The sequence below is a fragment of the Falco biarmicus genome, chromosome 4, assembly GCF_023638135.1.
Source record: "Falco biarmicus isolate bFalBia1 chromosome 4, bFalBia1.pri, whole genome shotgun sequence".
NCBI classification, from domain to species: domain Eukaryota; kingdom Metazoa; phylum Chordata; class Aves; order Falconiformes; family Falconidae; genus Falco; species Falco biarmicus.
Window position 1 is genome coordinate 110,720,875 of NC_079291.1, and position 27,731 is coordinate 110,748,605.

Below are 27,731 nucleotides of genomic sequence, written 5' to 3' on the forward strand. Positions count from 1 at the left end.
TTTTGGATATAGTCAGAAATTGGTGGGTTTAGAAGTCTTCACTAGTCTTGCTGCTGCCCTCTGGATGACCAAGTACAGGTATTCCTCTGAACGGGGACTCGTCAACACCTGAGGCCAAATTTACCGGTATGTTCAGATTTATTCATTATTTAGTTTCAAGGTGGGGCCAAGAGCCCTGTAATGCTGGCTGGAGCCTGGCTCCGGGGCTGTGCTGAGGTGTAAGGACATCAACCCTAGGAGAAGGCTGCACACCATTCCTGTCGTACCTTTGCTGCTGGGTAGAGTAGCTGGTACAGTCAGAGGAATTTGTCAAAGGCTTTGTCAAAATCCATAGCACATTTTCCTTATTACACTCATGCTTTATTAATAAAGGTGAGAAACAGCCTTTAAGAAAAGAGCTTCATTTCCTCTGTGGCAGGCTGCTGTACAACAGGGTAGAACATCAGGTTGATTCATCACTGCATCATGTACTAAAGCAAGTGGTTTTCACTGTACATGGGCCACTGACGTAAGAATCATGGAATCATAGACTGGTTTGGGCTGGAAGGGACCTTAAAGATCACCCAGTTCCACCCCTCTGACATGGGCAGGGCCACCTCCCCCCTGCCCAGGCTGCTCCCAGCCCCGTCCAGCCTGGCCTTGGGCACTGCCAGGGATGGGGCACCCACAGCTGCTCTGGGCAGCCTGGGCCAGCGCCTCGCCACCCTCACGGGAAAGGTTTCTTTCTGATAGCTCATCTACACCTACTGCCTTTGAGTTTAAAGCCATTCCCCCTTGTTATGTCACTACCTGCCCTTGTAGATAGTCCCTCTCCAGCTTTCCTGTAGCCCCCTTAGGTACTGGCAGGTGCTGTAAGGTCTGCCCAGAGCCTTCCCTTCTCCAGGCTGAACAACCCCAGCTCTCTCAGCCCGTCTTCACAGGCGAGCTGCTCCAGCCCTCTGGTCGTCTTCGTGGCCTCCTGTGGACTCACTCCAACAGGTCCGTGTCCTTCTTGTGTTGGGAGCCCCAGAGCTGGATGCAGCGCTGTGGGTGTTTTGAAGGGCATAAAAGCATAAAATCATAGTACAGAAGATCATCCAAGGGACAGAGCATTGGCCTGTGACTGAGGCCGTGGTTAGAAGGTTGTTTTAATCCAGCGTAACGTGTATCGCAGCTGGAAGATGTAATTCACCTTCCTGTGGTGCCTCCCTTCAGCACCAGCATTTGCATGGCCAGGCAATAAGCTGGAGCTGTCAAACTGACCACAGGTTTCTCCTGGTGGCATTTCTGAGGTGGCTCTAACACTCCAGCAGCACAAAGCAGGCCAAGCAAAACACCGCCAGAAGTGGAGAGGGGATGGGGCAGGGGGAGGAAAGCGGCAGCAGGTCTGCACTTTTCCGTGGCAACATGGATTTCTTTTAAGTAACGGTGACATTAAGTTGTGAGGTCAGGAAACTTGAGGTTGTTTCAGCCAGATTTACTGGATGAGCTCAAACAAGTTGCAAAATTTTCTGTTGTTTCTAAGTTCCCCATTTAAGATCAAAGGACATATGTCTGCCCTAACAGGGTAGTTGTGATTGTTTAATTTGTTAGGTGAGAGTCAAATAGAATGTATTAATATAAACTGAAATACACAGAACAGGTTTTGCCCGTTTCCTTTAATTTTTGAAAACAGGTAAGTAAACGAAATCTTGTGCCCTTCAAAACCGAACAGAATCTTTCTTTGTGTAAAATGTTACATAAACCTTAGTGGTTGTTCATTTTATTGCATTATTTTTAATAATATTGCAGATATTTCAGAAAAGGGCAATATTGTTTCTACTGCATAAAAAAATCATCATGATATAATTGTTTTTTGCATTTTCCCCTTCATATTGTTTTAAAAAAAACCAAACAAACCCAAAACACAAATGCTATTAGGAAATTTACCCTCCCACATCCCTCCCCACAAAAGAAAAATATTTTTTAAAAAATCAGTAAAGTGTTAAACAAGTCAGATATTAAATGCACACATTTACAAGCACAGCACATTAGTAATACTGTGTAATACTTTAGACCATGCCAAACCACATGTATGTGTATAAAGCTACAGGTGAAATGGTTCATAGCAGCAGAATAGGAAGCATGTTCCATACAAAGTACATAGTTCCTGTGGGGCTATTTGGATGAGTACAGCAGTTCAAGGTACACTGAGCAGATACAACGCACAGGTCAAGTCTGCTGCCACAGGAGCGTGTGTTGCGGTTCAGAGGGCAATCTTGGCTGGGATTTTCATGTTGCGACAAATGGATGGCCAGCTGAGTGGTGTGGGTCCACCTCTTGGCACACTCTATTGCAAATATTCATGAGGAGCCCTGATTGCTGAAGATAACTTCATTGAAATCAAGGCCAGGTTAACCTAACAGTGCATCTACATTTGCACGTCCTTCACTGGTAAGAAAATCAGTGTTGCCTGGGAGGGAACACACTCCACCCCAAGGCTCGTATGTGGCTTTGGGGCCTTAGTTCTGCAACTCTCATGCGTGGAGAGAGAGACCAGAAAGTGACACTGGGTTAGAAATATTTATGACTCATTAGAACTTCCAAAAATGTTAATTTCCAGGTTTTGGAGTGGGCATTTTCCCAGTGTTCACGTGTAGCTTTCAGTTGCTTCGCTGTATATAACTCAATCTGTGATTTCAGTTCTGGGAGCATTTCTCTTCCAGAAGTATCATTTTCCAAGGGGACTGTGATTTTCATTGGTAACCTCCAGTTCTGGATGCCAAGCTGAAGACTCCCTCTGAGGGAGGCCAGCATTTACAAGATGAAAGTTCTGTACCTTCGTAAAGACAGGCTCCTTCGAAATATCCTTTCCTAAGCACCTAATGATGGAGACAGGTAAAGGCCAGCAGGACTTAAAATATTTTGAAGTAAAACTGTGGTAGAGCTCTCTCTTAGCCTTCCACCTTACCATACAAAAATTAGAAAAACATAAAAAGACAAGAAAAAATAGAAAAAGATAAAAAATATTAAATAGATCGATTAAATGATGTGACTTGAGACACAAGTGATTCTATGAAAATGCTTTTTAAGAGGTAACGATAAAATCTCAAAGAAAGTTGACTACCTGTCCAGTTCCACGTAATATTAAGATATACTTAGTGACTTCTAGTGAAATCTTTTCCTCTGTAGAAGGCCAGCAGCCACTTCTGTCTCTTTAACAACTCCAGCTGCTGGTATCTGAGCTTTGGTGATTTTGAATTGCAGAGAAGACAGCAGATTTTATGACATTTCTTCTGAGCTGCCTTGGGCTGTCTCTCTCCATCAAATACTGTGCAATGTAGTACAGTATCGCTCCACAGGTTTCTCATACAACCATTACATAAATAAAAAAGAAAAAAAAAAAAAAAAAAAAAGTGTTCCAGAACAAATAGTAGTGTTTGGAATATTGGCAGGGGTAAAAAAAAAAAAACAAAAACAAAAAACAAACAACCCAAGAGACGGCCTAGAGATTTTGATACTGGGACCACCATTTTCATACCTCATAGTAACAACTATCCATCAGTTGAGTTTACATACAAAATCTGTTTTAAAATGGAGGGAGTCAGTTCATAAAACTGATGGAATAAAAAGATCTGATATCACAAACCCAGTACTGCTCCCTTTGTGAAACAGAGAAGTCACAACATCCCTGTCTTAATTCCTTCACCGAAATACATAAATTACCTCCGGGAACTCTTGTAGAGATTAAGGACCAAATACTCCAGCCTTCCCCCAAATGAGCTCCTGTTCTGCCCTCAGTGCAAACCTCAATACCATTCAGGGCAGAAGAATCAGTGCCTAATCTGAGAGTACTGACAAGTACCCCAAAGATGGGAAAAGATATATAGTGCTACACTTTGTCAGTACAGGATCCTTGATCTCTTTTGAGGGGAACGAAGAGCTGTACAGACAGACAGAGCAGCAAACAGATCAAGAGACAGAGGGGCCAAGGTACGCAGAGCTCTAAACCTGCTCTTTCTTTCCTCAGAACATCTCCACATACATAAGTGACTTTGATCTCATGTTGTACAAGCACAGATGAACGCATTTCACTTTGGGGGATGGGAAGAGTCAACCAAAATGAAGTACCGGCCACCCAGACACTTAAGAAAAAGTTGCAGAGGTCTCCTGAAGCAGTACACATCATCTTAGAGACCATTAACGTACAAAAGCAGCGAAATTCATAGCTCGTAAGAAATATTCTCTACCCAATCTCCAGAAAAATGGTGACGTAGCAGGGGGCCCCTCCCAGCACGTTTCTGGCCCCGGTGGAGCGGAGCGGGGTGGAGGGGTGGGGTAAGCGCGGCTGAGGTGGCGCTGGCGGCTGGTTCCACCGACCCCCCCCGGGAGAGAAGCTTTGCCCCGTGCAGGCCTGGGCAGGGGGTGGCACACGGCCTGGTGCGAAACCCACTGGCCCCGGCCGGAAAGGAGTCCCCGGTCTCGGCGGGCTTTGGATACAGCCCACGTTTAGGCAGTAATAGGTGGCAGCAGTTACAAGTCATCCCCCCACCATCTCACAGTCCCTTCCAATATGAACAAAAAAACATCCTGGTCCCCTTTATATACATACATTAAAAGCTGAAATGGTCTGAAACGCTTACAGATTAGAATGCATATATCTATACAACATTACACCTGCCAGAAATCACAGTAGAAAAGTTTTACAGCACATTATACAGGTCCCTCTAACTTCTAAAAAAAACCATTTACTGAAATCACCATATTACAAGAAATCATTACTAACATACTATATAATACTATTTCTTTTTCTTTTACATAATCATTACTTATATAGTAATTTTAGAAAATCACTTTTAAACAAGTATACAATATTCACTTTAAAATTAACTGGTTAATAATTTTTTGTGCAAAACAAGCGAGCCTCTATAATTAAGTGAATTTATTTATTTATTTATTTATTTATAAAAAAAAAAAAGAAAAAAAAGATAGTTCATTCAGAAATGTGTCTCCTTTTCTGTAATGGTTGAAATGTTGCCGTCTCCTTTCAGTTTGGCATCGCAGTCATTTATTGCTGCAATGTAGGCTCCTCCTCCAAGTTTCCCTCTCATTTTCAGATCTGAGCTAGGTGTAATCAACTTCCTGAATTTCTAGAAAATTTGAGAAAAAGGAAATCATTATCTTTTTATTTGCCACAGACACACATTTCTTAAACAGATTGGCTATAAACCCCTTTTCTTGCATGTCTGTTTCTCATGGTCCTGTTACAGGTACACCCGTAAAACCGCATGCCATGCCACACAATTCTTTACAACTGCGCCAGACCAGATGCTAGACAATGAAGATGAAGACAAAGTGAATTTTCACGCTGCTTTTGAGTAGCATCCCTTTCCATAAAGACACTCAGCACAACACTTCGGCTAAGTTATATGGGTATATATGTTATAGCCTGTTATATGGGTATATTTTGTTTCTCATGGTATAGTCAAAGGATTACAGACATTGGGGGGGGGGGGGGGGGGGGGCGGGAAATTAAACCAGAGACTGCCAAAGTGTATTAAGCTACAATAAAGAACAAAAGAAAAATATATCTGTTCCTCTGAGGACTTCCTCTTTTCTAGCAATAACATCAGCAGTGACTTTGCTGCTTACAGCTTGGGGAGCAGAGGTATTGGTGAAAGTTGGCTTCCTGAGAAGCTGCCAAATGTATAATTAAAAAACCCGTCTTGTCATTCATGTATGGAGAAGATAATGACCTGTCCACAGTGCTTCAGACTATAAACAAAGGCTGTTTACCTGCAGAGACAGGGTAAGGTTGATGCATTAAAGAAATATTTATTGTTAAGATTTATGTAAAACTTCCTTTCTTTGACATGCTAAGAAAACTATATTATGGGTAATTCGGTTTTTGTTTATATACCCACAGCAAAGATTTCCTAGGTAGTCTCCAGGCCATATTTAATCAGCTTAATGGAGTTATTTCAATATGGACTGCCATCAGCCAGCACAACAAATGGCATGTCACCTTCTGCATTCCAGACAGCAGTACCTACTGCACCGAGATACCCTCAGGCACACGCAGATGTCACACCCTTCGTGGAAGTGTGGGTATGCACTGTGAGACAGGTCCTTCAAAAGTGCTGGGTAAATCAACGAGCCTCAGGCACCCTGGACACAGAAGTTCCTACTGTCTTGTTCTTCACGTTGGCCTTATCCCAGAGAATACCAGAAAGCGTGAGAAAGCATGAAAGGGACCGAGTGAAGTCCCTTCCATGCATGTACTGAGACAGGAGGAGGCAATACTGGGATACCCACTTTTACTGACTACTATCTAAGGAACTCCAGATGACAGAACTAGGCTTTTCTGTAAGATGAGAAATCCTAAACAGCTGAATAAGGTTTATATCGCTGTTTCTTTCATCTTCACTGTCTTTCTTTGGAGAAACGGTCATATATTTAATAATCTTAACCTCAGCCTAGACGTGAGCTCACATGATACCACATGTTAGTAAGTGGCACTGGATGTTTCTTTTTGCCTGTCTGTCTCAGAGAACTGTTATCAGGAAAACTGTCCAGAAGACCTGTGTGAGTGTTTGCTACCCAGCTGCTGGAGGAACAGCACGGCACATGGACATCAGTTACCATAGCCATGGAAAGAAGGTAGCCGACCTGCATGGATGGCTGGTTTCTTGAGGGATTTAGCCGATGTTACGGACATTTTAAGCTACAACTTGAGTAGGAACAGAGCATCTTAAAGTTATAGTATCAGTTAGTTTAACACAGGCTAAAGTCAGTGAAGGAAAACAAAAAAAAATCAGAAGAAAACAGAGAAGAAAATACAGAAAATCCCTTTTTCCACCAGTGACTGAGAGGCCTAACCCGAGCTGCCACTGGAACAGGTATGTGGCATTGCTTTTTTGATTAAATTGTGCTTAGTCTCATGCAGGTGAGGATTCACACTCCCTTCCCATTTCTTTTTTCAGTACCATTAACCTGAAAATCTGTCTTACCTCTATGAAAGTACCTTCTGACTTCCACAGCTTAATGCACATCCACAAAGGGATACAGATCATGGAAGAGAGCGCCATCATCCATCCTATGCCATAGCCCCAGTCAGGGTATATATATACATTGTTGTATTTCAAAGGCTTGTATTTCACCAGGAAAAAGATGAAGATTCCCTGAAATAAGCAGAGAAACATACTAGCAGTATTTGAAAAAACACTGCCTATGTAACAAGAAAATGATTGACTGTTTAGGCAAGGCCAGTTTCGCTAAAGACGGAAATCGGAGGTAAGCTTTTCAGTCAGAGAAAAAAAACAACCAGCAATATCTTCTTTCATGTACTGCTTAAATAACATGTCTCAGTAGCTTCCACAGAAATGAACAACCTTTCAAGTTTAAATCCTATTTACCTCTCGATGACAATAAAACCTGCACTTTGATGGCAAACAGTACCTGGGCAGGAAAGATTAAGTTTTGCTGCTGTGAACCTGCTGTGATTAAGTAACACAAGCTGCGTTCTCTCCAACCTGTCATGATGAAAAAGGAAAGCCAAAATTTTCAAAGTTGCCTTAATACACTGTCTATATCTGCAGTTCTGCAGGCCAACTCTTTCATCCTCACAAAACCTCAAATATATCTGTCTAAATTTGACAGGTTTCAAGCAGTTTGGACCATTTCAGTTTATGAAATAGAGAAAAGCTACTATGTACTTTTCTCTAAAGTGGTGAAAAAGAGTGTACAAGAGCAAGTGATATTAAGTTCATTTCAGCATTGGTGAAAATGAGTCAGAAAGTTTCCCAAGTTTGCAAATGAACTGGAAGAGTTCAAGGGAACCTGGATCTCCAGGTGCGCCAGCATCTGTGGGTTTGCAGTTGCTGTCATTTATGTATTGGGCAACCGGAAGGTTTTAGTCTGTAACCCTCAAGCACTTGTGCATCAAATTTATGGCCAATCTGGTCATGCTCCTGTTGTAATTTTATCCCTGTTATGTAGCCACAGCAGTTTGCCAGAGTTTGCACCAGTACTGCTAGCTTCTGGTAAGGCAAATTCCTTCCCCTTCTTCATATGAGATGTTCTTTTGGCCTCTTCTGCTCTTGCTAGAAGAAAAAATGTCCTGTCTTCTTTGAAAAATGTCTACTTACCCAAAGACGGAAGGAAGTAGGAGGCTGGAGCAGCAAGGAAACCAGCACAAGTCTGGAGGAGCCTGAGTTACACTGGGTAGACACAAGGTATACTAGCAACGCAGTGAAAAAAAAAAAAGCCTCCATTGTACTGGCAATTGTTCATTTAGGGCCCTGAGTTAATTTTTTTTTCCAGTTAGAAGGTTTCTCACAGTTCACAGAACATTTAATGATTTTTACAGATCCTACAGAGTGGGTTTTTTGATTAAAACACATGCTACAAATCAACAGGCATTTTTTTCAACAATTGTGAACTACTAGCAGCAGCAAAATTCTAATAATATGCACAGAAAACCCTCTTTATGTCTAAAACAAGTTATTTGGATATTCTATACTTACTGCACAAATACCTGGAGTTAAGACCATCCAGCACCATTTAATCAATGACAGTGGTTTGTACCCAATCATATCTTCAATGTTTTCGTAAAAGCGATTGCTGCCTGCCCCAAAAAAAAAACAAAACAAAACAACAAAAAAAAAACAAAAACCAAAGGAAAAGATGTAGGATGTACATGTAAGAGGCTGTATGGGTTAGTATCTAAAAGTCAGGAAAAAAACATAGGTTCTGACAGAGTTGCAGGCTGAAGCTGCCATTGCCCTGACACAGACATCTGTCATATGCTCCGCACTTGTGGCAGAGATTGCTGCTCTCATCTGTGTCTGAGCAATGTGCACAGAGAAGGGGTGGGTGGGCTGTCAGACAGAGATGGCTTCTGGTCAGCCAGTCTGGGCAAGCCCAGTTAAAGAGTACATATATATCTAGATATATGCATGCTGGTTTGGGTAGATAGCTGGGGACATGTGTGAACTGAAGTTCATGTGTTGTTTTACAAAGTAAAATTGTCAGTCACTTGTGTGCAAAAAAAACGCTGGAGGATGTCACCGTGAGCACACCCCGCACTGGGACGGTTTTCTCTTGACTTTGCTGACTGACAAAAATGGCAGAGCTAGGGACACTGCTGTGTCCCTTCTGGGTTAAGAAGGCATGAACGCCAGCTTCCCTGGATTTATCCGTGAGCGTTGAAAGTGGAAGGGAACACGCCCTGCACAGATGCTTTGTAAGAGAAGGAAGACTTAGTGCCAGCCTGCCTCCCTAAGGCAGATAAGGCTTTCCTTGGGGAGGGGGGGTGGAGGTCCATCCCAACAAGGACCAAGGGGGGAAAAAATCTTTTCCACTATCTTTGTTATTTAGAGTGGAAAAAAAGACATTTCTGACTTACGGTAGGGCAGGGGGATGTGGAGGGCGCTGCTCCATAAGGGTACAAGGCTTTCACATTGCTTTTATGCAAATAGAAAACTTTCATAAAAACTGAAAACTGCAGCAATTTTCAGAAACTCACCATAAACCCAGCCTATGCAGACACATTCAAATATAGCAACAAAAAGAAGACACATGCCACTAGCTGCATAAGAGTCAAATAACTGAAAGACGTACATCCCACCCTGAAAGACAAAAACAGAAAGAGGAAAAAAAATACTGTGTTGGCACCAGTAGGACTATTTCGTAGCAAATCTGGCTTTAATTACACAGTCAGTCTCTTGGTTCCCTGGCAATCTTCCTACTAAAGTTCATTTCTTCTTGAACAAAGAATATTAATTTCTCAGTGATTTCTTATTGTGAAAGATTTTTGTCTTCCATAGCACTTAAGATTATTCCCTATGCCAGCTGAATACGGTGCATTTGCTTTTAGGTAGCAAATCCTGGAGTGGAGAGAACTGCAACTGTTTTGTTTCCAAAACGCTCTCCCAACTCCATGCTTTTTTTCAACTTCATTTGTTATCACATCAGGCTGTGGACGTCTACAGGTGCTTTTGGTCTCCAGATCACTGTGCATGAAAATTTTTAATTCTGTCTGTGCTATTAATATGTAAAAGAATTAGTTAAAATGTGAAGAAAGAAGGGAAAATGTAGCTACTAGAATCACCCTTCAATGACATGGGGACTGTAAAATGAGTAAAGTGACCTGTAAAGTTTAAACATAAGCTCACAGCCTTTAAGCCACATTACTGAAATGAGTAATTATTATCTGACACACCAAAAATTAAAATAAATAAATAAATAAGTAAATAAATCACCCTGACTCCAAGCAAGCTTTTTAAAAGTGTTTTCCTAACAAATTAAAAATTGTTCTCCAAATGGCTTTAACATAGCAACTTCTGCACTTCCGGAAAGGAGAGCAGCCGAAACTTAGCAGTGTCTTAAGCTGGCGCAGCATCTGTACGCAATGCACACAATGCTATCAGTGTGCTGTAATTCTCTGCATTCAGCGGTGCCACAACACCAACCAGTATGAAAACAGTAAATGTGTTTAAGATGCCCTCACTTACTGTTTGACTATGACTCAACTATATCAAATGTCACATATATTAAAGACATTAATTTTTTTCTTCTTTTCCTGTATTTTTTCTCTTGCTTACAGTAGTCAGAGCTGTTCGGAGAACTGGCTGGCTTTCTAGAGCCTTTGCCTTCAGGCAAGATGAGAAGAAAACCTATGAAGTCCATTAAATAACATTATGGATAACCTGACTAATAAAATTATATGAATAATATTACAACACTTTCTATGCAAGACACTTCATCTTTTATGACATATGCATTCAATATTGAAATAATAATGAGGAGGAAATTCACAAAAGATCATTTCAGTAGAAAGGAATCCTAAGACTTCCCTCTTTGCAGAAAGCTATGTGAAGGAAATAAGGGTTTGAGATCATCTCTTCAGTTGAAATGTAATGCTATTTGGGTAGTACATATGATCCATTACATCTCAAGACAATTTCTGCAAATGGAAGAGAACCCTAAAAACATAAAGAAAACTAAATCAAAAACAATACCTAGGATTTCCCCCTTTTTTCTCTGCATTAACTGACTGGAGGTAAGTTAAGATAGACTCTGTGAACTTGAAATCCTGACCACATTTCACAGAACAGAAGAATGTTCTAAGGTTATTGTATATAAAACTGCATTGATGTTTAAGAATTTTGGGCAAAATCAATTATTTTACCATATATATGAAAGAGAAAGTTTTCCTATAAGGTAAAATATCTTTTATGAATAATCCAAAGCCTGAATAAAATCCAGGAATGTGTATTTAGGAATGCAAGAGAGGGTAGGATAGCGTTAGGATATCTATTTACCCTCGGACGTCTCACTCAGGCATAATGCTTTGCTGCCTTGCTGAACGACCGTGGAGTGGAGGTTCTCCACCCCTATGCCATTTCTGCATTGGATGACAGCCACTTAGATTGCCTAATTGGTATAATTAAGTCACATCTCTCAGTAATAACTTATGTCTCTCTAGCGATACTGAGAAAAAAGTGTTTCTCTGTCCTTTAAGGTTTCTGTTCAGCAAAAAGTTATAGTAAAAGCACTGTGGAATGTCAGCCCTCCCGGACTGGAATGAATAAGTTGAAGGAATTTTTTTTTAATTAAATGAGATTTTTTTCCTTGTAATGCAGATTCTTTTTTGATTATTAACTACACTGCTTTTAGTCAGCTCTGCCAGCTGACTGCTTTCCAAAATCTCACAAGTGAACATCTTTATTGCAAAGAGCTCATGGTGAGGTTCAGCAAATACCTGAGCAACCTGGAAACTAAGCAACTAAGAAAATACAATGTAAGGAAAACAAGTCCGCAAAACTCCTGCAAGAATATTCCTGTCATTTTGGAAAACTTCCTTCCCCTTCACTCTTCATGCTTATATTTCTTTTAGCCTGTACGTCTTGACGTATCTCCCACTGCTCTGCTCAACACTTGCACTGTGGGAGGAATTATTCCAAAACTTCCCCATTTTACATAGCAAAGACAATTTATCTTACTGAGAGTACCAACGTTTACAAGCAAATTGATCCCTATAGGTTGCTCTGCTCCAATGCTCTACTTATAGGGACACACATCTGGAAGGAACTCCTAATCAGCCAGTGTAAACGCCTCTGTTCTCACAGGGAACTGTGTCACATAAGAGCTTTCATAAAGTAACTGACAACCTGAATTCCAGTTTAGAGTCAGAACTGTTGTTCTTGGAAAACCTCCCAGAACCTCACTGTACTGATGGACAGATAGGTTTCTTAAATTTTCAGCCTAACTATTCATGGCCAGCTTATACACCCTGGATTGGCGATGAGGGAGAAGGAGCCATTCTTTTTGCAGAAATAGTTTATGATTATACTCACTGATATATCTATGATGCACTTACAAAAAGCAATCATACACTCTTGCTAATGTTATCATTTTGCTACTTTCTGGTGTCATTGGCTCTATACTCATAGGATCACCCTCACTGCTCTTCCTTTGCACGCTCTTCCCGCCTGGATACAAGTACCCAAAGTCATACGAAATATTACAGTGGGACTACTACCTTGTCCTGTCACGGGACAACCTCTCAATTGGAAACACCTTCCTGAAACATCTAAGAAACATAGATTTATGTCTACAGCATATTTGTAGTGCTTAGTTTCACATCCAGATACTTCTGTTCCCTAATGTTTACTACTATAAGGATGACTTTATACTTTGTGCTGCTACAGTCTACCCTATCTTTAATACTCTGGTCATCAAGTCCTTTCTCACCATCATGCCTTCTTCTGTGACCCAGGAACATCAGAGTTAATAAAGCCTGATTTGGACTTAAATCTTACATATAACTGTGAGCCCTTATTCTTCATACAGTCATTAGGCTACAGCTTTTTAGTGAATTCTCTGGTTTTTAATAAAGACTGAACTTACACATTGTTCTTCTGAACAGTAAGGACACCTCTACACCTTGTCTATCTGGCTGCCAACTTCCGTGAATGATGAACCTTCATGAAAAAGTATTTATCTTTGAAACTTCTGTTAAATTGACTGAAATCTGCCAATAGGTTCAAAATTGCAAAATGAAGGAGGACTACATCGCCAGAAAGCTAGCTGTGTGTAGCCAATGACTATATGTGACTTGTTTTCACAGCAAGTCAACTACTTGATACTAGATAAAACTGCTACCAAGTGCTGTGTATCTTCAGTGAGAATCTCATTTCAGCTACTGTCTCTTAACACCAATAGTCGTCATCTCCTCTTTGCCCAGTTACTTGCTCCAGTCCTTTTCTTTTGAATAAAGTCAATAATTTTTCTTGTGGAGAATTTTCAGTTCCTTCACTGCAATATATAAAACTTCTGCTCAACTGCATTTGCTTCATAAAGTGTCATATCTATTATCAGAAGAAGAGATCTGATTAGTCTGGCATAAACTAAAATAAACATTAAAACTTTCATGTTGTCCTAGTCTCCACCTTGCTCCCCACCTTTACTTATTCTTTGCTTGAAAGGGTATATAAAGCTAATATATTCTCATCAGTTTATTTATTCTATTTGTTGTAAAAACTTGCATACTGAGGACAACAGATCGATATGCTTACAATTGCGTAACACCTTTTTTGGGTGAAATTTGCTTATTTTCAGTAACAGTCATTTGCAAAGCACATAGTCTAAAGGACTGTGGCTCTCTGTAGGGGGAATTTAAGCGACCCCAGGGGAGCTCCTGAAGCCCTGGGAGGCTGCCTCACTGGGACACCCAGCCTGAGATTGCTACACGGCAGAGACATGTCGTGGCCCTTCATGGTTAATACAGCCAGGCTTCCCTGGAAAAACATTCCTCAGATGTGTAATTCTACAGCTCCTCAGACATGAAACTTTCCTTTCTCGCTCCCTGATATGGGGAGGCTCTAATGGCCCAGCAAGCAGAAAAATATGGGCAGAGAAAATTATGGGTTCTGCCCCTCTTCTTTCTGAGGGGTAAAGTGAAGGGGAGGAAGACTGTTGATGTAACTTATTCTGTAAAGCACTAAACTCCTGCCAAGTACCAAAGGAACCCAGAGACCCTCCCCAACCTGGTACCAAACGCAGTAGTGGCAGACACGTTGTGTCATGAACTGATGGGATGGACTGACACCCTCAGGATTTTTTGCTTTAGAACATCCCAAAGCAAACACCCTGGTTTGGGGGGGGGGGGGGGAAAGTATCTTTTTTATTTCACACACACACACACACACACACTCTCTTACTGAAGCAATTTCTGCTCAGAGATTGGCTGTATTGATTGACTTGGTCTATTGATAGAAAAATGAAAGATGTTTTAGTTATCTATTTTCACTTCATCTTTTTTATGGATCTAATAATACAAAATGTAGTTGTTTTCAGGGTGGTCTGCCCAGAGTAAGCAACCAGAAACTGTGACCAGTATATCTGGTTGGCTGGTGCTAAGCAGATGGAATTTCCTTGGCAACATAACTTTTATTAAAATATTACCTAAGCTCAACTGAAAAATATTAGGATACATTTCCATTTCAAAAGTTACAGAGTAGTTGAAAAGTCTCTCAAGTATTTTGTAGTCATATTCATGACAGTGAAATTTGTCTATGACAAATGTTCTCATGTTTTATCTGTTACGATTATAAACAGGAACTCATTTCCTTTTCTCTGCAGTAGCACAACAAAGCACATCTTACCTCCGTTAACATTATTAGGCCAATGAAGTATGACACAATGGATAGGCCAAGAATCAACAGTTCTCTTCTGTAGCCCCTTCGGAATATCTTTGGGTACATATCTACAACAGCCGTCACGAGGCTTTCAACACACACGAACTAGAACAAATGATAGGAAAGGACAAATGAAATATGTGTCTCATCTGCTGTTGGGATTTGGATTTGCTACCAAACACTTCAAATATCCTTCTATGTTCTCATCACAGAGACTGAATGATCCCTGAGGACACTTTATAAGCAGAAGCTCAAGCTGAGAGGAACATTATTTCAGAATTACAAAGTATGGATTTCCATTCAACTACTAAATTCAAATAGTTGAATCCACTAATATTATCTCAGAAGGTATTTGCCCTGTAGCAGATGGATTACATAAATACTAAAACTTTCAAACGTGGTTTGAATGGGACTTAAATGATGTCCAAACTGTTCATAGGATTGCAGCAGATCTTCACCCTAAGCATCCTGCACCTTGTCACTCAAAGGAGTGATACGCAGTGCCATGTACCTTCAAGCGCTGCTAAATGAACTGCAGGGTTTTTTGAGAAGTTCTTCCCATTTTACAGAAGAGGGAAGTTCCATAGAGCTATTAAGTGCCCAAGCCAACCAAGTACATCTCATGAAGGATGGAAGGAACATTCTTACTAACTTTAAAAATCAGCAGAAAGCAAGAGCCCTGAGCTTCTGAGTCAGGGCTCTGAAGCAAAGTTTCTAAAATAGGCACCAAATTTAATGCCCCGAAGTAGACAATATAAAGCCTGCTTCCTTGGAACATGTCAAGAGTGAAATTCAGAAATTGTTCATTTTTAAAGACCTTAAAAAAAGTCAGATCAGGAAAAAGAGCAGTTATGAAAACATTAAGTTTAATGATTGGAAATGTCACGCAATATAAGCACTGAAGAGATTTATTCGCAGTATATAAACAAAAACTTTCTGAAACAAATCATGCTGAGAGCTGAACTGCATGCTAAAAATGCTAGCTGCTTTACATTTTTCATCAAACGGCTTTCACAATTTTTATGGTCACATAGAAAGGACAACTTCTGTACTGTCACTTTGCTGCAGAACATGACTACACATCTCTTGCTATGTTATCTTGAAGTATAAATACACTGTAGGAACTTACGTTATCACTATCAGATATTCAGTTTCAAAATTCATTGCAAAGTGCTTTGAAAATTGGAAAAGAAGACAGACTGGTATTTCACTGAACCGTGAATTTTAATCACCCATATTTAAGTTCAAACTGATTTCCATGTTAATAGTGAAAGCTGTAGTCAGGCTGAATCAGCGTTCTCAGTAAATCATAGCAGAATCTCTAACACCATGTAAATAAGATTTAAAATAAGGAACCTGAATCAATGGTTTTAAGCAAGAAATTAAGTTAGAGTTCATTCTTTCCTCAGATTACATGCTGTTTATATCAAGGATGCTGATATACAGATTCTAGGGAATCCACAAAATACTTGTTTCATACCTGGCTATCTAATCCAAGGAATATGAGCATCATGAAGAACAGAGTTGCCCACAGAGGAGAAAGAGGCATCATGGTAACAGCTTTAGGGTAAGCAATGAATGCAAGTCCTGGTCCTGAAAAGGAAGAAATGAAACGAAATAGTTTGTACGTGTGTACTGAGTCTGGCTGAGATGGAGTTAACTTTCTTCATGAAGCCTGTACAGTGCTATGTTTTGGATTTCTGGGTAGAAGAACATTGCCAACACCAACATTGCGGCTACTGCTGAGCAGTGCTTGCACAGTATCACTTATTAAACTGTTTTTATCTGGACCCACCAGTTTTTTCCCTTTTTCTCTTTCTGTTCCCTTCCCCATCCCACTGGGTGGGCGAGTGAGTGAACAGCAGTGCGGATGCTTAGCTGCTGGCGAGGGACAAACCACCACAACTTCGTTCTTCTTTTATGGCAGACCAGAGGAGCTAAATACAAGGTTGGCAACCTTGACAAACCCTACACCTCTAATAGTCTAAATATTTGGTGATGAGGCTAATTAGTAACAAAGACTTCCTTGGCACATCAACTCTTCCTATATCCTGTCCAAATGTTTGAAGGTTGAAACTTCTGTTAAGACATCACCGCACTTTATGTTCTCCTTCTTCTTTGTGTGGATATATGACAAGATAACAAATAAATAACATGCAGTCTTGTGATTGCCTTACATAACTTCTTAACATATTCTGGAATCTTTTTTTTTCCCCAAGATGGTATGTATCTGACAATTTGTGCAAGAATGCAGTCAGTGGTAGGAGCTGCATCTTGGAAACCATACACGGTGCGAGCTAAATGTCTACTGGTTTGTTCAAAATCTGCTCTGCGTTTTTGAGTCCTGCTGCTGGTACATAACATTAATTCATTGGCTGCGTATTTACAGAAATCTTTACATTAGAACATTTTTGCAATAGCACTGGTAACTTCTCCAATCTGCTAAAATACCATCTCACCTAGCTCATATTTTCTTGTTCTTATTTACCGGTGCCCATTTTTCAGCTGCTGCAGACTCTCATGCTTAACAGTTTTTATTGAAGTTAGCCAGCTTTTAAAGCAGGGGTACAAAGGCAGTATCATAAGGCTGACAAGAGTACCTCTGTGCTCCTGCTGCAACAACTTCAGTGAAGACCTGTGAACATGCTATTGTTTTTTATTTAACGTGGTATTTACAAGCTCCTATAATTTCCAGAGTTGCTATAGTCTTTTAACCTTTTCCTACATAGTTTCTATAATAGTATTGGTGCCAGTTGTCTTGAGGGCTTTAAGAAAAGAGAAATATTTTCCGTGACAGCATTGGTGAAGCTCTACTTGCTCTGCAGTTTTCCTGCTAACCTTGACTAACTTCACGGGATTCATTTCTCCTCAACTGTTCAGCATTATACTGCTTTTCTTTCTGGGCAGCACTCCTGTTCTTTTTGTTCTGTTGAGTTTTAAGTGATGCTTAAAGATGTTACATCCACAAAGTTGTTAAAGAGCAATTAACTTTCATTGGATGCCTAACTCCAAGGGACGGTAATGAACATTAGATGGTTAATTTCTTGTAGAGCTGGGCCTTCGTGTCTTTCTCGACTCAAAACAAGAACTTTTATACTTAATCAACCAGAGTGAATGTGTCTCAGTGTATGTCCCTGGGAGAAAAACTTGCTGACATTAGGAGATGGCATTAGCCATCTGACTGTTGGAGATCTGTATCTGGATACTATACATTAAGCAAGACTTCAGAGGACTTCCAAACATTTCTCCTAAACAGTCGGTTTCTCAACTCTTTAATAGATATATCTTTTTTTTTATTTTTTTCCTTCTTTTTTTTTTCAGAAGGAGCAAGTATTTCTGTGGATTGTCTTATTTAAAGAAAACAGTGCTCCTTTCATGAGGATATATAATACTCAAGGGGCATAACTGAGCAACATACCTCTTCTAAACAGTCTTCTGGATGCTCAGCTGGAGTAAGTTTGTGTTACAATAGCTCCTTAACTTGATGAATTTGGTGCTATGCACTTAATATTCTTCACACATGAACGTATGACCATCAAAATAGCTGAGACTCTGCCTCTAGCAGTTATTCTGATGAGTCAGGTAACAGGTTTTTAAGAGGAGTTTTGTAAAACTATTTGCAAAACTGTCAACTTATCCATAAGACATGGCACAGACTATGTATTCTGACAGCAACTTCTGGGCATTTTTTTTAAACTCAGAAAACTGCTTTTGGAACTTACCTGACTCTGCAACTTCTGCAATGGGCACGCCTTGTTCATAAGCCATAAATCCAAGAACTGAAAAGATAGCAAAACCAGCAACAAAGCTTGTGCCACTGTTCAAGCAGCAGAGCATGATGCAGTCTCTGAAAATATAAATAAAAAAAAGTGTAGTTGATCTCCAGAGCCTGGGTTTCTTTCATCTGCTGAGCCATAGGACTCATAGCAGAACCCCAAGCTGCAGGAATGGACATTAAGTTGCTCATTAAGAGTAAGCTCCCAACTGATATTATGCCTGAGAGGAAATCAGTCAGGCGTAAGCATTTGCAGGAAGGTGCCATCATAATACCCTCGCTTGTGTTTTAACTGATTCAATTACCAACCTGTTGCTACTCACTTGCTGTTTTCCAATAGAATCTTTAAAAAACATGAAAAAATACCATAAGAATGGTGTTAAAAAACATTTTTTCTACAGTAGTTGTAATAATGTATTCCAGAGGATATGAACTTATTTACAAACTATATAAAAATAGTAGTACTTTGTTTCCTGGAAAGAAGTCCTATGTTCGGATCTTAGTTAATTCTATTCCAATTACAGTATATTGGCAATATATATCCATATAAAACTCCAGTTTGGTTCATAAACTTTTTTTAAGAAGCTATAGTAATGAAAAGCACCATACATAATCTAAGTAGTGTGTACATGCCTAAAAATGTGCCTAACAAGTAGGCAAAGACAGTGCAGGGACAGTGATCTCTCAGACCTATCTATCTTACACATCAAACAATGACAATTACAAGGCTGAGCTGAGGAAATGTTTCTTTCCCCAGACTGGAAATGTCACAATACTAAATTACTTTAAAAAAAAAAAAAAAAAGGGAAAATACTCTTGCAGAAAGGTGCAACCTTTCCCCAGAGCTCAGTAGAAATATCATTGTTCACCCCGCTTTCAGGCAGCACTTCAGGCTTGACAGATGGTGAGGTAGGAATGATCTATCATGACAGGCAGGCTTTTAAAACTGTTTGCTGTGAGAGATACTTGCGTACTTGAGAAAATAATAAGCTAATGTAGATGCCTGCAAGTAAATCAGGGTTCTAAACCACTGAAACACCAGGCAAGCCTGTAGCTCTGCCAGGGCTGTACCTTAGTCTCGTTTACTCCCATCCTACTACAGCTCCGAAGCACATTTTTGTGCAAGCTATCTACGGCAAGAACTGCCTCTGTAAAATCCAACAGGTTCTGAATCCAAATCCTCAGTAACAATTCCAATCTTTGTCACAGACGTGTAGTGACTTTTTGAGATTCAGAGACAATTCATATTTTTGAAGTCCGAGCATATATTCCACAAAACTCCTTTGGCAAGCTCTCTGTCCTGCTGCTTGTTTTGTTTGGTGTTTTTATCCGGTAACTTTATCTCGTATATTAAGTTGAAAGCGATGTGAACATTCCAGCATCTCATTCCTTCCCTAATGAGCCCTGCACTGTTGCCACCCCTGTTCAAAGCTCCCCCTGTTCCTGCCGCTGACTCGCCGCAGCGCTGGGCACATATATTCCCAACGGAGGACCCGGGTGTACGTGGCCATTCTGCAAAGGGATCAGCTGAACTATGGCCACTGGGCTACGGGAGGCTTTAGTTTGCTCATTACCTTATCTACAGTTGATTTTAACTACTGTTTTGAGAATGGCTTTATGTTTTCAGAACCATTTCATAGTAAAAAAAAAATCTGCATGGCACATCATCTATAATAAAGTACCAAAATCTGTCCAGAAATAGAAAAGAATGAATGCGCGCATTTGTAGATCAAGACTCGAACATGGAGAAGTCCGGTGACATTCACACTTTCATGCATGGGCTCTCTCGAACACTGTTCATTAGCAAGGGTAAATAGGACCCTTAAAATACTTTCTGAAAAATCTGAAAATGCTCATAATTCTAACCTGTTATTTATTTGCTTTTCATAAGAAATTGCTTCCTGCAGTTCTGCACAGCCATGCGAGTTATACACTTTGGCAGCTTTAAAGAAAAACAGCAATCTAAAAGAAAGCAACCAGGAGCACGGAGTTCTTTGTGCTTTGCTGAGAAATAAAAAAAGATCATCTTCTGAACCATTCTTCTCAGTGTCTTTCAGCACTAAAGTAGCTCTGGAGAGATTCTTACCCCAGCCTACCTCACCTAAGGAACTGGTGAGTTCAGTGCCGAGAAATCAAAACAAAGTGTGATGAAACCCTGTCGATAAGTGATGTCGGAAACGTGTCGGGTTTAATCCATTGTGGGCGAAAAAAAGGAGATACTACTGTGGTGGGATGGACCTGGCGGCTCACCAGTCGTATGATGCCTCCGTTTGGAACAGTCTGTTTTCTGCAGATAAGATTCATTTTAGGCAATTCTCAGGCTTCAACAGGCTTTAAATACCGTCTGAACAAAAAGGTTTTTTTTCTGGTGAATGGTGTGCTACCAGCCATTGAGAGCTGCTGCTTCCTAATCATGAGCAAAAGGCTTGAGGTGGAGATACAACGTCCCCTGTGCACCGCCAGAGCCCCTGGCAGTTTCTGCTGCTGCCTCTCCAAGGCAGGTCCTAGGGCCGGGCTGGGGGGGTTAAGCTGGACAACGCTGCACCACTAGACCAGCCCCGAGAGAAAAACCATTCCTCCCCTGGCTGGGAGGACCCACAGACCACAGCGCCACGGTACAGACACTTAAGGGCAGGCATGCACCTCTCCAAGGAACCGGGCAGAAGTGAACCCAGGGGGATTCTCACCACCTCCAGCCGGTGAGGTACCTGTTCCCAGTAACACAGCCACAGCTCCAGCATTTGCTTCCTCAGACCGTCACAGACTGAGCACTCAGTTCTCTGGGGTCCTCACAGTGTTTCCTGTCCTAATAAAAATATAACCTCCGATTTTAATTTCCGTCCTTCCTTTTTCTTTGGAGGAATTCTACTAACCCCTCAACTCCTTCTGTTTTTTTCCCTTAGACAGAAGTGTGTAACCTTCAGTTCAGTCTTTTTTCTCCTCCTCTGGGAAGGAAAACTGAAAGTGGGATCTGGGTCCATTGACTGTGAAAACCATGAATTTTAAAACACAAATGCTCAAGAACCACTGGAAGGAGAACATGAAGATTATCTAACTTTCCACCAACTTTTAATAAGCATCCTTGGTAGGAAGGAATCAGAGCCTGACTGAAGCCCAAACTGATTTCAAATGAAAGGAATACTTCAGATTTTTAGGAAAATTTCACATTCTTCCGAATTAATGTCTTGCCAGTCACTTGAATAATTCAAGACATGCATCCCTTATCCTCCCCCTGCCTGACAGGCAGGATGCTGCTGAAAATTCATTCTGCCTTCTTTAGGGAGCTGCTTTGATTAAAGAGAAGGGCCCACAGAGCCTTTTGCATCCCTCTGATTACTTCCTTGCCATTATGGATTCCCTCGAGACCAATTCCCATTCCTCTTTTCCTCTTGGACTAGAAGCTTGATAAAAGACACATCTTCATTTCTTAAAAGTCCTGTCCATTTGTTGACAGTGTGTGAAATCACTCATTTATCTTCCGTACCACAGCAGCAACATGGCAGCTAACTCCTGATTTGTACAAGTTGTAATTGTTTTATTTGGTCTGTAGAAAGTTTTTAAATGAAGATGCTGAAACCATGTATGGTTCTAGATTATTTCTTAGGAAATGGTCAGGTTTCTGCAGTGCCTGAGTGGCTGGTCCAAGTTACATGTGTTATACAACATCCATAGGATAAAGCACAATTAACTGCTTAGTGAGTTACACATTCATAATTAGTGCAGAATTAATTGGGTATTAATGGGGCTCACACATAACAGTTGTCCTGCTGAGGTGCAGCCCCGAGCACAAAGGAGTGGTGTGAAACCCAGCGGCATTTCCCCGGGTGGTCAACTGTGCAGTGCCCGGCAGGGAGCCGCACCAGTTCTGCCAAGCCACAGCACATGAAGCAGGAACAAGAACATTTCCCTCCTGTCTGCTGGGGTTGTCTGAAACGAATCCATCCCTTCAGGTCTGAATGGATTAGGAATTTGTATCTTGCTAAAAATTAGAGGAAACATCAGTACACCTTTATTTTCTTTATATGGGGAAAACATTGCCTGCTGATGGTGCTGCCAGTACATTCATCACTTTTGATATAAACTGTTGTAAATCCAGGGAGGATCTGTATGAATGTATTACAACAAAAGATAAGTAAAGATAATAAAAATTCGTTTCCTATTAAAAGGCGTGAAGTGACTTGTTTGCAAATCATTTATAACGTTAAGGAAATAGATCAGGTTGCTAATAAGAAAAACCCATATGCAGTTTAGATTTTCCCATTTCCCACTGAAATACCTCATATCATTATTCTCCGCTGCAACTTTCCCTTTGAAAAAATATTTTAGCAAAACAGAGTGCAAAAAGAGTGGAAGTAGATGTTACAATCAGACAACGCACTGCGGGTATTGTGAGAGGCAAATTCATGGCTTGATTTTAATTTTTTGAAGTACTAATTAGAATACAAATCTAATTCTGTTTTCCACTGCACAGCTGCTTTATATGTCTTGCTCTGTTAACAGCCCTGTTTAACTCAGCCGCTTTTCTGCAGTTAACTTCTGTCCTACTCCGTTCCTCAGATTCCTTGAGAACGATACTTCGGGACATAATAAAATCTGACCTATTCAGGAAATCTGTGAAAACATTTTGTTAGAGGAACTGTGAATCTTGGATTCAGTAAAAAGTATTTTGTTGCAGCATCTTGCTCGGGAGCTCTCAAAGACAGCTGCTGATGGGTTTTACCGGCTGTGCTGCTAGGGTCAGAGGGAAAGGAAAATTACATAAGCTCTCTGATCACACATCAAATCTCCTGCTTTTTGTAATGAGTTACAAAACCACAGTAAAAAGATCACTGCGGTCCTTGAGGCAGTGACAGAATAGCTCCTAGATGGGATGCAACTGGAAAGCAATAAAATTAAATAAGAGAGAAATGGGGCAGCACCTTTGTTAAAGCATCACTTATGCTAATTAGGGCAAACTTATTACCCACTGTTCTGTAGAGGCATTCATTACCCACTGCTGGGGTATCTTTTGTCATTATTCTGAAAATTATGTCAGTCAGCACTGAAGGTTTTAGGGGACTCGCACTACTTTACAGCAAACCATTTGGAATTTCGGCTGTCACAGCCGGGCAAAAAAGTAATTTATGTTGCTGCTAAGTTACTTTGCATATTTAGATGGCAAAGTACCCTTAGCTGCTGCTGAATAGCTTTGCAGATGTTCAGGTGGTGGACACAATCATGTGTCTATGGTTTCCAGTATCCCAGTTCCCTCGCTGGAGGGCCCTACTGGTTGGTGTTTCTCTGACAGAAGAGCAAATTGTTGCCAAGATGTTCAAAGAAGACATTTCCTAAAACTGCCTCCTGAACTCCCCAAGTAAAACGGTAATTCAGAATTTAAATAGTTACACTTTGAGGGGTTTGGGGGTGGTGTCTTTGGGGTTCTTTGCTTTTGGACAGTATTGTTTCCTTTGTTGAAAAATGAAATTTTAGTTCTCTGTCTGGAGACCATAATGGAGTCAGTACAATCAAACTGTCATTTACTGTCTTGTATTAAAGGCTGTTGAATAGTAGGAAAACTAATTCAATAACTCCTGATGCCAGAAGAAAAAAGTAGTGCTCATATTCCTGCCCAAGCCAGTAAAATGGAATGAGGATCTTGTGTGAGTCATATCCTTTCGACATTGATTCAGGGAAGATTGAAACTTACTGAAGTCATTAGCAATTTTCTTACTGACTTCTATAAAGATAAGCAATGAAATGTGATCCATTTCTACTGTGCTTTAGCTAGGAGCAAGTAGACTATGGGAAAAAGCAACATTCAGAGCATAGACCGAACTCAGGTGAGTTTTAATAACAGTTTTTTGTAGGAATTCTTTTAAAGCAGATATATGTTACATAGTCAAATATTACACACATATGCAATTATACTTGTATGAAATGCTGTATATTATACATGCAGTTGTGTATACCTGTGTGTACTGAGTAGCTTGTGGCTGTGCAAGGGTCAGATATGATCAAAATGGATGAAAACACCAAATTTTGGAAAGAGTTCCTCTGAAGCAATTATAAGAAAGACGACCAGAGGGCTGGGGCAGCTCTGCTGTGCAGACAGGCTGAGGGAGTCGGGGTTGCTCAGCCTGGAGAAGGGAAGGCTCCGGGGAGACCTTGTAGCAACCTGCCAGTACCTCAGGGGGCTTGTAAGAAAGGTGGGGACAGACTTCTTACTAGGGCCTGTAGCAACAGGACAAGGGAGAATGGTTTTAAATTAAAAGAGGGCATATTTAGATGAGCTATTAGGAACAAATTCTTCACTGTGAGGGTGGTGAGGTGCTGGCACGGGCTGCCCAGAGCAGCTGTGGGTGCCCCATCCCTGGCAGGGCTCAGGGCCAGGCTGGACGGGGCTTGGGGCAACCTGGGCTGGTGGGAGGTGGCCCTGCCCAGGGCAGGGGGTGGAACTGGCTGATCTTTAAGGTCCCTTCCAGCCCAAACCAGCCTGGGGTTCTACAAATCTATGATTATAGATCTCTCTCCTACAAAAACATGTGCATGTGCTTATGATTACTCATGCGAATACCTAAAGGAAAAGGGAAGTACTTCCCAGTGAAGCTAAGCGTGTGGACACTTCCATTGGTGAAACTAAATGTAAAAATAAAGCATGGAAGGTATTACCTGTAGCAGTTATTATTATAGTTGTTGTAACTTCCCAGGGCTGTCAAGCACCCCAAGCAGATCGCGTAAGAGAAAAATATCTGTGTGCCGGCATCCACCCACACCTGCAGACAAAAGAAATGGAGTGGTTAAAAAAGGTCAGGAAGGAAATCACCTTCATGCATATATTTGCTGCAGATTTGCAGAAGCAACTGTATAGGGTATTTGGGACACCTTTTATAAGTCACAACCTTAAAAAATATACACTGTGACTTAAATTCCCCCCTCCTTCCCAGCGGTATAAACAAGGAGTAACTCAGCTGGTCTTTACAGGTTCAACCTAATCAAAGTAGAAATAGAGACAGAATTTCTCAAGAACAACCTCACCCAGTATAAATTCTTTAATGGTTTTATTAAACTACAATGTGTTAGAAATTGGAATCTAAACAGAATCATCTGCATTCATCTAATTCGCATTTGATAAGTATTTATTCAAATTTAAAAGTTTAGTGTGAAAAAATACTCTAAACACAAAATATGCCATTCATAGATAATATACAAATTAAGCTGGGGAAAGAGAAGAAACAATTTATCCATGTAAAGGTGTTTCTTGAGCAGTACATAATGGCCCCAGTTAGGCATGAGGACATGTTTTTTCTGGTCACTGTACAATTAATAAATGAAAGTTCTGTAAAGCTTAACAACTAAGTAGCTTTATACTGTCATTATGGTAACATTTGTATCCTAAAGTGAAAAAAATATTATAGTCTAAATCAGAGGGGAGGGGAAAAAAAAAAAAAAAAAAAGGAAGCATGAGCTGATACAGTGAGATTATTCTCCTCACAGCCATCTCAGAACACTAATATAAAATGCAATTTTTTTTTACTTTAAATATACTCCCAACAAAACAGTTAATTTTGTTCAGCAAGAGTCTGTATGTGTTATTACTGGAGGTAAATACATTCTTTTAACTCCTGCTTTTGCCATGAGAGCCATGTGAAGAACCCACATCTACCCAGCTAGACTATTCTTTCCAATCCAATAAATTCTGACTCCTGGTTTTCTGGGATAAATGAGCTCTGTATGTTTGGGTTTTTTAAAGCAGAGCAACCAAAGTGCTTTTCAGAGAAGTAACAAAACACTGACTACATAACCAGAAGTAATAACTCCGTAGCCATTAGCTACTCTGAGACAGGGAAGAGGTAATACAGATAATTATTCCATGACTAATAATAGCAATAGTAATAATTGTAATCAAATACTCATAAATACATGAAGGGGATGTATTTATCTTACATGCGATCAAGTGAGACCTCAGTCTCTGCAGTTGTTGAGAGTGTTTCTGTTTAGGAGTAACATTAAGATCACATTTGATTTGCATCAGTGGCTTAAATGCTTTCACTGCTGTCATACTGAATAAGACACAGCTGGTTACATCTCGAAGTTTCACCACTTGGTAAGGAAAGAACCGCACCAAGAAAGCCTTTTGACAGACAGGCTCTTTAACAAGATCAGAAGCTCCCAAAAAGCTGCAAGTAGCATAGGTCAACTGAAAATGCACGGTCTTCTTAAGCACAAACAAAAGCTAGGAAACTGGATCAGGACATGCAGAATCTGCGGTTTCCTTCCATTTCAGTTTTTGCACAACCTACTGTTGCAATGCATTGTACAGCACTTAGACAAGCAACAGCCTTTCCTGTTGGCATACGCCAGCTCCACAGAAGTCTGATTATTCCCTGTACAGCAAGTCCTAGGGGAAATCGGGGCAAAGAAGAATTGTACTCTGAAGTGAGAACCTCCAGAGCTGCTTGAGAAGTGGAACAGAAAGCATATCCCTCTGGAGGTCCCGTGTACCTAGTTAGAAAAACGGATAAAATTCAGGCCATAAGTGATATTATTTCCTTCAAAGAAGTCTCCTCTAAAGACCGTGACATCTGAGTGATTCACCACAAAAAGTCACAAATACTTTATGAGAAACATGCTCTGTAAGCAAAAGTTGAATCAGAGTGAAGAGCCCTTTGTTTTTGTTGCACTATATGACATCAACCTAGAAATTCCATCAGAACCGCTGTTAATGTTTGAACAGGAAGGAAGGAATGTTATTTACTGAATGGAATAACAGAATCAGCACAGCTTCTTTTGGATTCCATACTCAGAGAACCAGTGACATTTAATTTGTGATGACCATTAATATTTCAATTGCAGCCTTCTGAAATGGCAAAAACATCTACCACTGATCGAGGAAATGGCAAATAGGGAATTAAAGGTAGAAACCACAGGCAGATTTTGGGTAGCTGGAAAAAACATGAGAGATGGGCAAACTGTTGCATGTTTGTCACAAGTCTAGACATGTCACCATGTTAAAGCTATGCAGTTGATATTACAGACCAGTTCTTCACGTTCTTGCCCCAACAGCTAGTGACCATTGGACATTTAGCGTCAGACTGCAGTACTTGTTTGTAGCTGGAGAATTTGTTGAGGTACACAAATGGTTTATTAGTCTAAGTCACACCCAGGCTTAGTCGGTCATAAACTGTACCTCAGGGGAAGTTGTTCTCATTAAAACTTCTAGTGGGTGCTGATGGGCTTTTGTAGATACCACCCACCAACCCAGGTGTCAGCTATCTGGCTTACGGCAACAAAAGCATTATGAATTATTTCTGAGTGCT

General features: G+C 40.6%; 1 protein-coding gene across 1 annotated transcript in view; it reads right to left on the reverse strand.

Annotated features, from left to right (window-relative positions):
• Nucleotides 1-3,464: 3,464 nt before the first annotated feature.
• Nucleotides 3,465-27,731, reverse strand: part of SLC6A11 (solute carrier family 6 member 11) — a 107,514-nt gene continuing 83,247 nt past the window's right edge. Inside the window, exons 8-15 of the mRNA XM_056337702.1 lie at nt 25,084-25,187; nt 18,383-18,507; nt 16,141-16,253; nt 14,628-14,765; nt 9,485-9,587; nt 8,484-8,584; nt 6,969-7,139; nt 3,465-5,108 (exon numbers count right to left, since the gene is read on the reverse strand). Coding sequence (XP_056193677.1) covers nt 4,956-5,108; nt 6,969-7,139; nt 8,484-8,584; nt 9,485-9,587; nt 14,628-14,765; nt 16,141-16,253; nt 18,383-18,507; nt 25,084-25,187 — 1,008 coding nt within the window. The 3' untranslated portion in view covers nt 3,465-4,955. The remainder of the gene's footprint in view (nt 5,109-6,968; nt 7,140-8,483; nt 8,585-9,484; nt 9,588-14,627; nt 14,766-16,140; nt 16,254-18,382; nt 18,508-25,083; nt 25,188-27,731) is intronic.